Source organism: Phocoena phocoena, chromosome 5, assembly GCF_963924675.1.
Source record: "Phocoena phocoena chromosome 5, mPhoPho1.1, whole genome shotgun sequence".
Lineage (NCBI taxonomy): Eukaryota > Metazoa > Chordata > Mammalia > Artiodactyla > Phocoenidae > Phocoena > Phocoena phocoena.
In genome coordinates this window covers 133,802,801-133,819,663 of record NC_089223.1, presented here as the reverse complement: position 1 = coordinate 133,819,663, position 16,863 = coordinate 133,802,801, and the positions used below count along the sequence as shown (strand labels likewise).

Sequence of the window (16,863 nt, the reverse complement as noted above, 5' to 3'; positions counted from 1 at the left end):
ATTAGTGATGTTGAACACCTTTGCATAATACCTCTTGGCCGTTTGTATACCTTCTTTGGAAAAATATCTATTCAGGTCCTTTGCCAATTTTTAAATTGGATTATTTTCTTTTTTGCTATTGAGTTGTGAGTTCTTTTTATATTTTGGAGAGTAGTCCCTTGTCAGATGTATAGTTTGCAAATGTTTTCTCCCATTCTGTAGGTTGTCTTTTCAGTTTATTGGTTGTTACCTTTGCTATGCAGAAGCTCTTTAGTTTAATGCAATTACACTTATTTATTTTAGTTTCTGTTGCCTGTGCTTCTGGTGGCTTATCCAAGAAATCATTGACTAGACCAATATCAAGGATCTTTTCCCCTATGTTTTCTTCTAGGAGTTTTATAGTTTCAGATCTTGCATTTAAATCGTTGATCCGTTTCAAGTTAATTTTTGTGATTGGCATGAGGTAGGGGTTCAGTTTCATTCTTTTGCATATGGGTACCTGGTTGTCCCAAATACCATTTATGGAGGAAACTGTCCTTTCTCTATGGTGTGTTCTTGGCACCCTTGTCAAAAATTAGTTGACCATATATGTGGGAGTTTACCTCTGTGCTCTCCATTCTGTTCCACTGATCTGTATGCCTGTTTTTATGATAATACCATACTGTGTTTTTTTTTTTAAGATTTATTTATTTACTTTTGGCTGCATTGGGTCTTAGTTGCGGCACGCAGTCTCTTCATTGTTGTGCACAGACTTCTCTCTAGTTGTGGCGTACAGGTTTTCTCTTCTCTAGTTGTGGCGGGCAGACTCCAGAGCGCGTGGGCTCTGTAGTTTGCAGCACTCGGGCTCTCTCCTTGAGGCGCGCGAGCTCAGTAGTTGGGGGCGTGTGGGCTTAGTTGCCCCACTGCATGTGGGATCTCAGTTCCCTGACCAGGGATCGAACCCACGTCCCCTGCATCGTAAGGTGGATTCTTTACCACTGGACCACCAGGGAAGTCCCCATAATGTTTTGATCGCTATAACTTTATAATATAGCTTGAAGTCAGGTATTACAGTGCCTTCAGCTGTGTCCTTCTCTCTTAGGATTACTTTGTGGCTCTAAATAAATTTTAGGATAGTTTGTTTCTATTTCTGTGAAAAATGTCAGTGGAATTGTGACCAGGATTGCACTGAATCTGTAGACCACTTTGGGTCCTATGAACATTTTCACAATATTACTTCTTTCAATCTAGGAACATGGGGTATCTTTCCTTTGGTTTGTGTCTTCTTCAGTTTCTTTCCTTAAAGCCTTATAGCTTTTAGTATACAGGTCTTTCACCTCCTTGGTTAAATTTATTCCTAGGTATTTTAATTTGTTTGATGCTATTGTCAATGAGATTGCTTTCTAATTTCTTTTTCAGATAATTCAGTGTTAATGTATAGTAATACAACTGATTTCTGTGTGTCAATTTTGTATCCTGCAATTTTACTGAATTTATTTATTATGTATAACAGTTTTTTAGGGGTCTTTGGGATTTTCTATATAAGATCGTGTCATCTGTGAACAGAGATCATTTTACTTCTTCCTTTTCTTTCGGTACGCGGGCCTTTCACTGTCGCGGCCTCTCCTGTTGCGGAGCACAGGCTCCGGACGCGCAGGCTCAGTGACCATGGCTCATGGGCCCAGCTACTCCGCGGCATGTGGGATCTTCCCGGACCCGGGCACGAACCCGTGTCCCCTGCATCGGCAGGCGGACTCTCTACCACTGCGCCACCAGGGAAGCCCTTCCTTTTTGATATGGATACATTTTATTTATTTTTCTGCCTAATTGCTCTGGCTTAGTACTATGTTGAATGCATCCTTGCATGCCAGAGATAAAACCCACTTGATCATGGTGAATGATCCGTTTAATGTGTTGTTGAATTTGGGTGGCTAAAATTTTGTTGAGAATGTTTGCATCTGTATTCATCAGGGATATTGGTCAGTAATATTCTTTTCTTATAGTGTCTTTGTCTGGACTTAGTATCAGGGTAACGCTGGCCTCATAAAATGAGTTTGGAAGTGTTCCCTCTTCTTCATACTTTCATATATTTTCATGGTACTGATTAGCATATTTTTGTTTCAGCTTAAAGAACTCCTTTTAGCATTTCTTGCAGGGCAGGTCTAATGACTACAAATTCCTTTAGCTATTGTCGACCTGGGAAAGTCTTTCTCTCTCCTTCGTTTCTGTATGACAGCTTTTCTGGGTGAAGTATTCTTGGTGGTAGTTTTTTTCCTCTGAGCGTTTTGAATATATCATCCCATTCTCTCCTGGTCTGTAAGATTTCCGCTGAGACGTTTGCTGATAGCCTTATCAAGATTCCCTCATATGTGATGATTCTTTTATGTCTTGCTGCTTTCAAGATTCCCTTTTTGTCTTTGATTTTTGAGAGCTTGACTCTAATGGGTCTCAGTGAAGACCTCTTTGGGTTGAATCTGTTTGGGGATCTTTGAGCTTCTTGTGCCTTGATGGCTGTATCTCTGCCCAGATTTGAAAATTTTCAGCCATTATATTTTTAAATAAGTTTTATGTATCTTTCTCCTTCTCTTCTCCTTCTGGGACTCCCATAATATGGATAATTTTTCTTTTGATCATGTTCCACAGTTCATGCAGGCTTTCTTCTTTTTTATTCTAATTTCTTCATTCTCCTCTGAGTGGAAAATATCAAGAGGTCTGTCTCGAAGCTCCAAGATTCTTTCTTGTGCCTGATTGAGCCTACTCGTCAAAGCTATTACATTTTTCGTTTCATTCATTGTATTCTTCTCCAAAATTCCTGATTTTTTTTTAAATGGGTCCTCTTTCTTTGTTGAATTTCTCATTTTGTTCATATACTATTCCGGAGTTCATTGATCTGTCTGTGTTCTCTCACATATCACTCAGCTTCCTTCAAATCATTGTTTTGAATTCTTTCTCAGATCGGTCACAGATCTTTATTTCCTTAGGGGCAGTTAATGGAGTCGTATTGCATTCCTTTGGTGATGTCATGTTTCCTTGCTTTTTCATGTTTCTGATGGGTTTGTGTTGATATCTGTGCATTTGAGAATGATGTCACCTCTTCCAGTCTTTTCAGACTGGCTTCAGTAGGGAAAGACTTTCACCTGGAGGTGGCCGTTAGAGCACCTGCTGACTGGGACGTGGTGTCTTTGGTTCCCGAGAAGGCACAGCGATGCAGTCTCTACGCCACTCCACTGGCTGAGGCTGAAATTGGCCAGACCGTGGGGTTCTTATATGGCTAAGGCTGCAGAGGACCTATAGGTGGCAGGTAGGGCTGTTGGTATCTTCAGAGGCTAAGGCTGCTGACATCTTCCTGCGCTCCTCTACTTTTTTGCTCTTGGAAGGAGCCTCTGTTTGAGGACACCCCTCCTGGTGCCTGGTCTGATGTGCTGACACCCAGAGTTCTCAGAGCAGTATTGGAACTGAGGTCCGGGGATCAGGCACACATGGAACTACCACAGTGCCAGGGTCCTGGAGCATAGGCACACTTGCTGTGGCTGTGACACAGGTGTCTAAGGGCATGGACATGTGCAGATATCCTACGGAGCTGGTACTTGGGTCTCGAGGGCCCACTGCTGTGACTTGTGCTGGTGAGAGGGAATGTGGCAGTGACGAGGGCCCTGGGATGACAAGGTGCAGTGGTGGCTTGGGCAGAAATAGTAGCACAGCCTGGGAATGGCAGGTCAAAGTCTGACCTCTGCCCCCACCCCTCCCACCGCCCACTGGGAGCGCTCACAGGATAGCAGTAGTACAACTCCGGTAGTTGTTTGTTAAAGCTGTGTGTTGGGACTCAGGGAACTGGGCACAGGGTAGTGGCAGCAAGCCCCTGGCAATGACAGTTCAGAGCCGCAACCTGGGATGGGGGGCGAAGTTCAGGGCAGTGGTAGCCTGGTCCCAGCCTCTGTGGGTCAGAGTCCTGACCTGAAATCTGAGGGGCGGGGCTCAGGGCAGTGGTAGCACCGCTGGCAAAGATGGCTCAAGAGCTTCAATCTGGGATGGAGGCGGAGCTCAGGGTAGAGGCGGCCCAGTCCCAGCAGTGGAGGGTCTCAGGCTTGACCAGACCTGCCATGGGGGTGAGGCTCTGGATAGTGGCCTTGCCCTTAGCAATGATGAGTCAGAGCCAGAACCTGGGACCTGGGAGGCAGTGAGAACTCATCTCAGCAATGACAGTTCAGAGTCTTGACCTGGGATGGGGCAGGGCGGTGGGGCACAGGGCAACAGCCAATTCGGGCAGCCAAAGCATGACTTGGGACCCAGGAGGCACGGCTCAGGTCAGGGAGATTGCCTTGGTAATGGTGGAGCAAGGCCCCAACCTGGGGCTGGGGTGGGCAAAGAGCCATGGCAGCTCTGGTGTCCTATGTGGAGATGTGCTGTGGTACCCAATGTGTGAGAGGTGGGCACAGCAACAACTGGGACCCCTGAGGGCAGGTCTCACCTCAGCAACATCTCCAGCCTCTGGGAGTAGATCCAGAAGAGGGAGGTACTACAGACTGCTCCATCAGGTGAGGTCAGCATCATTGAAGACTGAGAGACTCTTGTACCAAAAGCTGCAGACATCCACAGTGGCGAGGCTTGCTGTGGTCCTTCTGCTCTCCTTCTCCCCATGTGGTGACCTTCCTGAGAGGATTCCTCCTGGTGCCCAGCAGCTCCCGACTGGGGGATGGGGTGATGGGGACAAAATGCCTCCTTTGCTTTTGTCTGTGGCCATCCTTGATTTTTGAGCTCTGCCAGGTTTTTTGCTGCTGCTTCTTTGTTGTCTAGAGCTTTCCCTGAGCTGTTTTCTTCCATTTGTAACTGTTTATTGTTCTTGGTTTTCTTTTTTGTTTGTTTGTTTTTGGGGGTTGGGGACCTCCCGGCCCTCCGTCTTGCTGACATCACTTCCAAGTCCCCCCCATTCTATAGAGGAGGTAAATGAGGCCCTAGGAGATAAAATGTTTTGCTCAATAATACACTACAAGTTTGAGACTGGAAATTATATTCTGATTCTTCTGATTTTGCTGAGGAGTTGGATGTACTCTCATAGGTGCAAAAACAACAAACCAATTTTAGACTCAATATGAAGTATATTTTTGAACATTTATTTATATCTTGGTCCTATTGTCTCAAAATATTTTCAGCCTCCTGGTTCAGGATTAAAAGTCCTTATTCGAACGCAAAATATTAATGTATTTTTTAAAATAAATTTTATTTTTTAATTTTTATTTTTGGCTGCATTGGGTCTTCGTTGTTGCGCGCAGGCTTTCTCTAGTTGCGGCGAGCGGGGGCTACTCTTCGTTGCGGTGCGCGGGCTTCTCATTGCTGTGGCTTCTCTTGTTGCAGAGCGCGGGCCCTAGGCACGCAGGCTTTAGTATTTGCAGTACGTGGGCTCAGTAGCTGTGGCTCGTGGGCTCTAGAGGGCAGGCTCAGTAGTTGTGGCGCACAGGCTTGGTTGCTTCTCAGCATGTGGGATCTTCCCGGACCAGGGCTCGAACCCGTGTCCCCTGCATTGGCAGGCGGATTCTTAACCACTGCACCACCAGGGAAACCCCAGTATTAATGTATTCTTGCTGAGAAGCCATCATGGGAGGTTACAGAGGTGACTAACAAGTTAATTGAGCATGATAGGATTCTAATGAAATAAGTAATTCTTGAAAGTGCGCTGTGAGATAGGCGGTTGTGAGTTTTCAATATTCAATCCCCAATAATTTGCATTTTGCTGTTTTTATGCATTTCTGATTTCTGTGCATTTTAAATTTCTCTTCTTTATTTCTTTGTAGACATTACAACCAGAACATTACAAATAATACTGGAAGTTGTACCAGAAGAAGATTGTCATAAATTATAAATTAACGCATTTGAAGTCTTGGCAATCTATCCTTGGCTTTGTTTCTGCCCAAAGGGCTGAAACAAAAAATGGATCTTCTAAGAAATTTAGTTATTACTCCATGTGGTTATAGAACGCTGATATGCAATTATACCATAAGCTCACATGATCATTGAGTCCCTGATACCTACCTGTTGAGGTTAGGAAAAACGACTACAGAATGGAAATTACTTTAGTGGTCTTTCTCTATAACATATCTTATGGCTAAGAACCTTCAGACTGAAAACTGAGATGCTTTCTTTAATATGGGTTTTGTAAAAACAATTTTTATATACTGTAGATAACTGTACTGTGAAAATTGTTTTCTACTCCTCTGGGGGAAAAAAAAAGTGTATGTCATCATTATGGACAGAGGAAAGAAAGAAATTTATTTTACATTGGCATTGCATTGCTTCCCACAGGTATCAACTTAGATATCATACATGTTTTAATGGATTATACCCAGAGCATTTTGAAAAAGAAAAAAAACTTAGGGGTATGCCTAATTGTGATGAATACATTAAAGAAGAGTTTCTAGGGGCTGTTGTTTATGAGGCAAATCCAGGAATTATGTTTAAGTAAAAAAAATGCTTGAGAATTTATTACGTTAGGAATTTTTTCACTCATTATCAGGAAGCTCCGTAGTTACGTGCCATTTGTTTTCATGGCAGCCTAATTGATCAGGAAAGGATGTAACGCCTGTCTTAGAGCAAAACAAAAGTCAGTTTGGTATTAAATCCTCTTAAGCATGATCATGTGTTTCACTAATAATTTACTCTTTGATAAATACATCTAAATATGTGCATTTTTAAATCTCCAAGTTACAATATCAACAGGAGACGGAAATCACCAAGAAAGAAAATGCCCAAAATATTATGCCCAACTCTGTCGTTCTACATACATTGTTAGTGTTTCTGAACATTTTTAAAAAATCTCATAGCTGTTTTTACATGGTGATGAATTTTGACAGTTTTACGTTTTCTTTATACATTTTGTATTGTTAAAATATCTCTTTGGACAAAACTGTCCAGATCAATTAGGAAAAGACATATATTTACATAAAAATTAAGGAAGAAATGTCACTGCTAAATAAGATTTACAACTGATGTTTCTAAGAATGTTCCCATTTCTCTCTCTAGGCTTTATCAGTAATTTCCTGACAAAGTAAAAGAGATAACTGATAAATTCACTGAAAGAAACTGTACATGAAATGTATATATTCAGACAGGTATTACTATGCTGGGTTTGGAAAATACTGTGGAATTTTCAAATAAGAATAATATAATGATGAAATTTGTTGACCATTATTTACTTAAGTCTCAGAGTAAATAGTCAGGGCCAGAATTTTTTCATTCTGTTATTTTTGTCCATTTGAAAAGAAGAATTTTTGGAAGAATTACACTGATTCAGATCATTAAGAAGAGATATATAGAGTTCATAGACAGTTGGTCAAAGTAGAAATGATGATAATTTGAGGCAATTTCAATTAACTAATTTTCAGTTCATTAATTTCAATTTCAAAATTTAATTCAGTTAATTAAATTTCAATTTAATATCTATCTGAGATTGAAATTTTGTCAGCCAAACGTAGTGTTTGGGTCTTTAAGTGAATTTATAAAAATTCCTTCCTTTTTCTCTTACCATGGATTTTCAGAATTTGATCTGTAGTCTGTACAGCTTATATCCATTTGTCTACATCTGTCCCCACTAAATTGTTGCTGTAGGTGAAAACAGATTTCCTTTATATTCTTGTTTATAGTCTAGGCCCATGTAATCTAAACCAGCAAACTCTCCTGGAATTGTTTTTTTCCCCTAATGAAAGAGAAAAATGGTAAAGTCTCATGGAGAAGTTTGTATAGTTACTGATTAATTCCTGAGGTTAATGTGCTTATATCAAAAGTGGGAGATAGGTCTCCTCATTTTAGTTATTTTAGTTTTAGTTCTAATTTCTCTTTAAATATGTCATTATACAAGCTAACTAGATTACATATTCATTATTATTTTCATCATTTTAAAAAATGATTTTTGCATTGTTAAATTTCTAATGCCATTGTAATATCATTTTAACCAGATGGAAAGTCAGTCAGTAATTTTTTTTTTTTTTTTTTTGCGGTACGCAGGCCTCTCATGTTGTGGCCTCTCCCGTTGCGGAGCACAGGCTCCGGACGCGCAGGCTCAGCGGCCATGGCTCACGGGCCCAGCCGCCCCACGGCATGTGGGATCTTCCCGGACCGGGGCGCGAACCCGTGTCCCCTGCGTCGGCAGGCGGACCCTCAACCACTGCGCCACCAGGGAAGCCCAGTATTTTTTTTTTAAAGCGACGAGGATTAAGTTGTATTTCTACTTATCCTTAGGATACATCATGACAAGATACAGGGCTTCTGTAATCATCCATTCAATCGTCGTAACATTTATTTGGAATGGTATTAATGTCAAGCAGATTCTAGTTTGAAAACTCCCTTACACACTTTTATATGTATATATATTTTTATGCTAAGTAATTTTTTCTCATATTTAGGAAAATTTTGTCTCATATATATTTTTCTCATATATCGAACTGTTAGATGTGATACATTTGTACCAGTGTGCATATTCAAATGTTTAAATACATTTTATCAGTTTATTGTAACACAAAAAAGTAAAAGTAGCCAATATAGTTTACGACGGCTAATATACTGTTTTCAAATGTTCTGCTCTTTTGGTACATAGATTCTCAAGTATTTAGATATGAATTTAGTAGATGTAGTAAAGACCTCCAAAGCTAAAACAATTTGCTAGGAGAAATGGAATGATTCTCCTTACACAATTATGAATATTTCAGTAAACGTTTTTGACCCCTTTTAAAAAATATTAGACTAGTTTTCTGAGATTTTTCTAAGATTGAATGAAGAAAACTGACTATTATAACTGGTGTCTTGGTCAGCTAGGAGTAGACCCTCTTCTTATCTTTCTTTAGGAGATTAAAGGTTTGCCCTAGAAAAGATGGCTGACTCCAGTGCCAAACATAAACGTTAGATGTGTGTTTGCACACATTTGCATACGTGCTTATACCGTATCTCCCCTGCCTCTGCTGGCACAAAAATAGGACAGATTATTAAATTACATTTCCAATTCACGGCAGTTTTTCTCTAACACTAAGATATGCAAGTTGAAACAAGCTTCTACATTGTTTTGTGTGTCTGGTACAGTTGTTTCCCCAGTTGCTGTTTGATATATCGTCAGATGGTTAACATGAGTATAATTACATAACTCAATAGAATTCTATGTTGAACTGAATCAGTCTTCAGGAAACTTATTATCTCTATTTGAGATGAATGTAATGCTAACTGAGGAAGGGAGCATCTTTGACCTATAGCTGATTTCTTCTAATTGAGGAATGGGTTATGAAAAGATGGAAAACTAAAGGTCAGAGTAGCAGGAAATGAAAGGTAGTATGTGATTGGAGGGAACGATATTTTGGTCTAACTTATTATGCCACATAATCAGAGAAATATTAAAAATTAACTGTCTGCTGTACACAGGGACTTTGGTTATGCCCTTGTGAATCCCCTAAAAGCTAATGAAATGTAAGCTTCAGTGCCCCTTACTTAGACATGCCCTTTCCTAGGTCCTGTACCTAATTTTGCATTAGGAATTTTGTATCACGTTTCTTGAAGGTTAGCAAAATTAGATATACTTCTGGCCCTAAAAAAATCTGCATCTGTCCCTGTGAGAAAGGTCAAAGTACTCCCATTACTTTGTCTATTAGAAATAAGCATGGGGTATTTGTAGGATATATTTTTAAGTAATAAAGTTGTGAGTTAATTGAAATATCTCTATATAACTAAGTGGCTTTCTCATAGTACATATTATATGTGGTATATAAGGAGAGAGTTTCACTTTGGACATATTTTATGTGTCAATTCTGAATGATAGAAGAACAATGCATGGGATTTTAATTGTATCTCTTTTTCTTAGTTTGGAAGGAAATAGAGAGAGATTTGAAATTTGAATGCAGAGGAGTCAAGAAATTTGATTTTAGTTAAATAAAACCTTGTTTCATTTCACCCTACGTGATATGCTGTATGTTGGTGCTGATAATGTTTACAGAGCTACATGTACTTTCGTAACCGTTCAAAGTCAGGAATTAAAGCATGGCATCGTGTGACTGACAAGAAGCTCATGGTGGATATAAATTAGAGTAGATAGAGTCATCTTGGCAGCTTCTGTTTACATTATTTATATATATAGGTAAAAGAATTATTACCTATAAATGTATTTTAGGTTAATTTTCCCATAAACAGTATTTTTAATTTATCTCAATATATATAATACCTAAAAGTGTAACCTCTAGGTATTATTAGTACTGTACTTAAAAAGATATTTTAATAGCCAATTTTGGGAGTTAATCCTTCTTTTTGTCGCATTTTTCAAATTAGTTGGAGTCTAAAAATCAATGCTTGGTCTATTTTTAGGTCTGATAACAAATTCACGGAGGCATACATCATGGTCTCACAGAAAGTTCACCAGTTTTCCATATGTTGTGAGATAATTGCCCTTCCCTACAATCTCGTCAGGATAATAACTTGATCTTTCCGAACCGGTTCTCTGTTTCCTTTGAGTTAATCACATGGTTCCCTGTATGTTTTATTTTCTTGACATGACATTTTCAAGATAGGAGTGAGTCTTAATTTTATACAATTACTTGATATTCTTAGCCTGAAACTACCACTTCGGTTATGCCCTTGTGTGCGTCCCTGCCCCCTTCTCTCTGTTACCGTTGGCTTTAAAATGTCAGTGGAGGATGGTTACAGTCTCCAGACAGTTATCTGTTACACGAGTGCATTTTGGCTACTTGGATCAAGGGTACATTTAGAGTATCAATAAGTGCCTTAACAGTTTTATAGATAACCTCTCAAGAAACTGTGGAGCATTTAGGTGTCTAGCAGCCATACAGATGGATGCACTGCTTTGAAAGTGAGCATACTTTTTTCCCTCAACATATACACTACTGATTTTATTTTTTAAAAGTGTGACTTTCAAGTGAATTAATTTCTTGGTTAGAAGACTTGCCTCCCGGATCCTTATTACCTCTTGTTGAAGCCTCTAAAGGCCATGTATTTTGAGTCCTTTGTGTAGCAGGGTATTTTGTACAGCGTCTTGTGGGAAGACAGATTAGGCCTTTGGACGTTACAGCTGTATAACCGGTTGGGGTGTGATTGGCCTGACTGCACCGAGGATTGTGAAGTTAGAGCCCACTTATTCCTACCAATGAATATTCTTCTGCGTGCGCTCTGAAGCACATTCATAGCGCACCGGGAGGCGATGCAGTATGGTTCCCTGGTTTGAGGTTTGAGCTGTCTTATTTTAAAGCATGTCTGAATTATTTTTTTTTCCCTAGCATTCCTCCTTCATTCCAAACTTCCACTTACTGACTAATGGAATATAAAGTAAAAGTACTTTGGAGAAGTAAAACACAGATTGTTTCAAATGAGCGTATGCTTATAACAGAATAGAAATGATCTACGTTAAACTACTGTGTATGCTATTACTTCAGACACTACCACAGGGCACTTTTAAATTGCTCTGGAAGCAAAAACGGTATATGTAACTATGGTTAGCACACAAGACCCCTGCAAAGATTTTTAAGTGGTCTGGGATTCTTTTTTTTTTTTTTTTTTAAGTCTGGGATTCTTTTGATCCTCTTTTTGGAGAAATTTTTTACTTTATGGTTTTTCCTTGTGAATGTTGTTACTACTGCTTTACATCTAGAACTTAACTATTGATACTTACCATCTTGAAAACAGGGTTCATCTTTTGACAGTAACCATCTGCGTTCAGAGAGTGGCATATCACCTTATTCTTGCTTACTGTGGACACAGACGTTTGCCCCAAATTTCTGTCTTTTTGTAGATGGACTGCAGCACAATAATAATGAATTTTCAGTGGTACCTTTCAGCATTTGGGGAACTTTGCGAACATAAGCATCAGATGTGTTTAAAAAAACAAACCAACAAAAATTGCTTATTACCATGTAATGCAGTGTCTTCTCTTTACGCCAAACTGGTGAACAAACGTGTATTGATAGAATTGTTTCACTGATGCTAAATGTTGACTGCCTGCAGTTTTATAATAAGTGCAAGTCACAGAGAGGCAAGACAAATGACCTCTTGTACTGAATGCTTCGAGAACTTAATTTGTCCTAATTTGCTGGCAAAGATTTGACTCTGGGTTTCAGAGAGCTTGGTTTTTACTTATCAGAGAGCAGATTAGATGGTAGTGATGTACTGGTAGACATGGTTTTCAGTTATTGACTCAGAATTCATCTCAGGATGAATCTTTCATGTTGTTTTATCGTCTGTATATCTGTATTGACTTTATTAACATGGGTTTAGCGAGCTCTGTGCTAAAATTTGACCTGGTAGCAGTAATTTCTTTTTCAACTATCAAGGGGCAGAAAAATCCATATGTATTGTAATGTTCATTAACATATTACTAGGTACTATATATGAATGTATTTCAGTGCTTTTCACAGCCCAGTGGGGAAGTAGTCCGGTTATCCTGAAGGGCTGTGCTGGTAGCTAGCTGTCTCTTTGATCTGTGCTTAGATTGTCATTTATAGACCAGCTCTATCCATTAACTTGGATCTGGAATGGGTTCATCATGACCTTGGACCATTCATTGTGAGTAGGGGCGGGTGCGTTTGGGCGGGTGCTCTAAAATACAGGAACAAGAAGTTCAGCTGAGGGAGAGGGAGCCCTGACATCCTACATGGTCCTCTTCTGTGGTGGGGTTTCTTCATCTTAGCATCGTGATAATGAAGCTCAGTAAATGGGATTGTGCTATTTTATACAAATTTTGCACAACATCTTCTATCGACAAATTCTTAAAGAGCAACATTTCTTTTCTGTATCTACATTCCAACCATCTTAGAAGTGCTAAGATAATTAACTATGAAAATATAAATGGTGCAAAGGGACTTTCATCTGTGGACTGTGCCGTTTCTTAGGGTTCTGTGGCACTGATGCCTATACCAGCATGTGATATGTGACATAAAATGGATTTTTCTACAGCTTAATGATTTCCCTCCGGGGAGAGTTCTGGTACAGCAATCGCACTGCCAGATGGTGTTTACGGGCTATTTGTGTAAGTGGTAAGATGCTATGAAATAAGTGTGATTTCATCTGATGGAAACTCTTGATGCATGTGTTTTTGTATGGAATAGATTTTGGTGCAATATGACGTCACTCAATGTTGCACTGAATTTAATTGCAATTGTATTTATGTATATGTACACCTGTCATGCTTCTAGTTGCTTCAACCTTTGTATATATATTTTTGTACATATTTTTAGTAGAAAACATTTGACATGGAAGTTAAATAAACATTTGATAGTTTACCTAATGAAAACCATGTTGTGTTTTTGTTTGTTTTCTTTTGTGTTTTTTTTTTTTAGCAGTGTCCATTCCATTAAATTGAAGGCTTCGGTTTTAATGATTGGATTTATCTGTCACTCATTACGTGAATTTGTTGGAGTATCCCACTTCACGACGATTTCCTGTTCTAAAAACTGAAAGTGGTGGTGGATTTAGGAAACACTGTAGACATTCTTCTTCCCCATGGCCTCCATCCATCTGTCCTCTGCTCTGAAATATCTAGCAACTTCTCTTTTCTTTTCTCACCTGTCCTAATTCGGTCTTCTTATTTCCCACCTCTTAACAAAAGTCTCGTTTCTTGTCTCTCTATAATTCAGCCTTCACGTGTTTCCCCAGAATATTCTTTCTGAAGCACAAATATGGTAAAAACCCTCTATGGGGACTTCCCTGGTGGCGCAGTGGTTAAGAATCCGCCTGCCCATGCAGGGGACACGGGTTCGAGCCCTGGTCCGGGAAGATCCCACATGCCGTGGAGCAACTAAGCCTGTGCACCACAACTACTGAGCCCATGCAGCCTAGAGCCCGTGCGCCACAACAAGAGAAGCCACCGCAATGAGAAGCCCCTGCACTGCAATGAAGAGCAGCCCCTGCTTGCCGCAACTAGAGAAAGCACGCGCAGCAACAAAGACCCCATGCAGCCAAAAATAAGTGAGTAAAATAAATAAATAAAATAAATTTATTTTAAGAAAAGAGATTTGTACATGTTTAAAAAAAACCCTCTATGATTTCACATCTAGTAATTATTAATAATTTTTTCTGGGTGGGTAAAATCCATACTTCTGTATAGCATACTGGGCTTTCCATAATCTGCCATGTTTCTTTCTCCAGGTACAAGTGACCACTTCCATATTCTCTGCCACAATATTAAATGTCTTTTTAGTCTAACAAAGAAAACATGCCATCATTTCATTTGACATAGGGCGGATTCCTACAGGAATTATATTTTCTTCCACCATTCCTGTCTCCTATACCCAGCGTAGAATACTTCTACCCAACATTCAAGTTTGAGATTCAAAAGTCACTTCTTCCAAAAACTTTCCCCAAGCTGGTTCAGGACCTGAGCCCTGACCACCTCCATCTTCTGGGGTGCACTTCTTTAGTAGAACTCACTGTACACCATTGTAATCGATATGCTCGATTCCTTTCTCTGCCTGGATTTGCCAATTTTTAGTTGTCTTTTACTGACTGAAGCATAGTAGGTGCTCAGTGCTTTAGATTCATACATTCAATAAATGAACAAATGACGTTTATTCATTAGGTTTCATGATAAACTTTTTTCCGAAGTAGTTTACAGTACCTTTAAAACTAAGCAATCTGTTAGCTTCTGTGAAATTCTGTGAAATGTCTTACCTTCAGAATATAAGGAAACTGGAGAGTTTCAGACTCTCTCCTCTCCTGTTCGTTCTCTCTTTCTCCCCACTCCTACCTCCCCAGTTCATGTTGGTAGGTGGGTCTTGAATAGAGGCAATGAGCAAATGACCTACTATGATCTCTTCCCATGAAAATGCATTTGGGCTCCTATGTTATTGATAAGGTATCTTTTTTCATAATACTAACTTGAAAACAAATAATGGTCTGAAATGGAGAGCAGAAGAAAATCTATATTTCTGATGAACAAACTTCTCTTCGAAATAGTCACAGGAGATTAAGTAGCACTTTTTCCTGATGACATACTTTGGGAGAACAATAAAAAAGGAAACGTAACTTTTGCACCTGTTAAATTTAAACACTTTTGAAAAGAAATACAAAGCATGTGATATGTAGATATACTTATTTTAAAATTAATGAATATGACTGGAAGTGTAACGAAAATGTGTAGGAAAAATTAGATAATACATAATGGCTAATAATTTTTAAGAACTTTCTTTAGGCTCTTAAACATGCTGGTTTAGCTTCACAATGACTTTTGCAGCTGAACTACATCTAATAATTTTCTACTGGAATTTTTAGGCTGTGTCTAATTTATAAAAATTTGAGATGATGATGTATCCTGGGATGGGTGGGCAGGTCATAGATAACTGTACTGTTGCTTTTGCCTCCACATGCCCTAAAAATTATATGGGCAGACTTTCTAGGAATCTGACTTAGAAGGTCTGGTCTTCATAGCCATTTTATTGTTTTTATAGTATTAAGCCTAAGAACACCTGGTCACCAGCAGACGTTGACTAAAAACTATGATCTTAAAATGTTTGATGTTTGAAAGAATTTAGAAATAAAAATATAATTAGGATTCAATACCCTTTACGTTTTTAGCTTTGAAGATTTATTAATCTCTGAAAAGAGATATGAAACAGGATTTCAAAGGTGTTAATTCAGGTTAAATTACTATAAAAATTGAAATCCCCTCTAGCTGTAATAAACTAAATAAGTATAAATGAGTATAACCCTAAGAAAGGTATGAGCAAACCAGTTATTTTCCTCTTATTCTAACGTCTCTTAAAAATAAGAGAAACTAATATTCCTTTTGTCATAGTAATTAACGTTGTAATTATATAACAATATGTCATTATTTTTATGTATTCCATCTCCTAAAATCTAAATATGCCATAAAAGTTTTTTCATGTTCTGAATTCCACCTTAAACTTTATGTTTACTTCTCACTCCCACATTGCCATGTTCCTTTAAGAATTTGTTACTCAAGGCATTAAAGTCAAAGTTTATTTGTTTATTGATTCAAGAAAAATTCCACAAGAACCTCCCCATGCCGAGCAAAGAGGTGGGTGCTAGAAATACAATACTGAACAGTTGGTATTGCCTGTGCTTCACGAAGTTGAAGACAGAGATATACTTTTTCTTGATCACTCAATTGTATTGTTAAGAATTAGGGTAAATCTCAAGTGCTAGAAGGCAGTATACCCCAGTGTGATCTGGTCTAGGAGGTTGGGGAAGGCTTTCCTAAGGATGTGATATGAACTGATATTGAAGGATGGGTGCTCATTAACCAGGTAAAGGGAAGGTGGGATGAGGAGTGTTACAGGCAAAGCGGACTGTGTGATAAAGACCCTGAACCACAGAAAGCAAGGCTTGTTAAAGGAAATAAATGCAAGACCGGTGCAACTAGAGCACAGGACAAAGTTTATAATGCGCTTTAAAAGAGGAGCAATTGTAGAGGACTTATTAGGCAATGTTCAAAGTTTTGGTCTTTACCCAGTATAATGGAGATGTCACAGACAAAAAGAAATTCACACACAACATGAACGTCGAACTTTATCAAAATTTCAAATCTTACCCTCTCCTAAAGTTCGAAATAGAATTTTTCAGTAGTAGAAGATAATTTGTTTTACCACTTTCGTATTATTCCTATATTTTATCTAATTAGTTCACACTGCCAAAGGTATTTGTAAACTGCAATAGGCTCACCGTCTAATATTGAAAGAGGAAGTAATTACAGGAATATGTAATCAACGTAGGAGGGAAAGCTTTTTTCTGGGAATTTTATTGTTGTCTCTCCTTAGCATGTTTTCCCCTCTCTCTTCCAAGTTAGATTAACATCTGATCTACAGTGTTGAACATTCATCAGCTATCTCTAGGATGGTTTGTAATTTTTTTTTTTGAGAGAGATATTCCTCTGGTGCTATAATTTTTAAATCTCTTCTTAACTTCTAAATTTATTTT

At 38.8% G+C, this 16,863-nt stretch overlaps 1 protein-coding gene across 1 annotated transcript in view; it reads left to right on the top strand.

The window, feature by feature from the left end:
* The window catches only part of SLC7A11 (solute carrier family 7 member 11), an 85,244-nt gene extending 79,429 nt beyond the window's left edge, over positions 1-5,815 (top strand). The window contains exon 12 of the mRNA XM_065877755.1: positions 5,748-5,815. Within this exon, the coding sequence (XP_065733827.1) occupies positions 5,748-5,815 (68 nt within the window). The remainder of the gene's footprint in view (positions 1-5,747) is intronic.
* Positions 5,816-16,863: the final 11,048 nt, after the last annotated feature.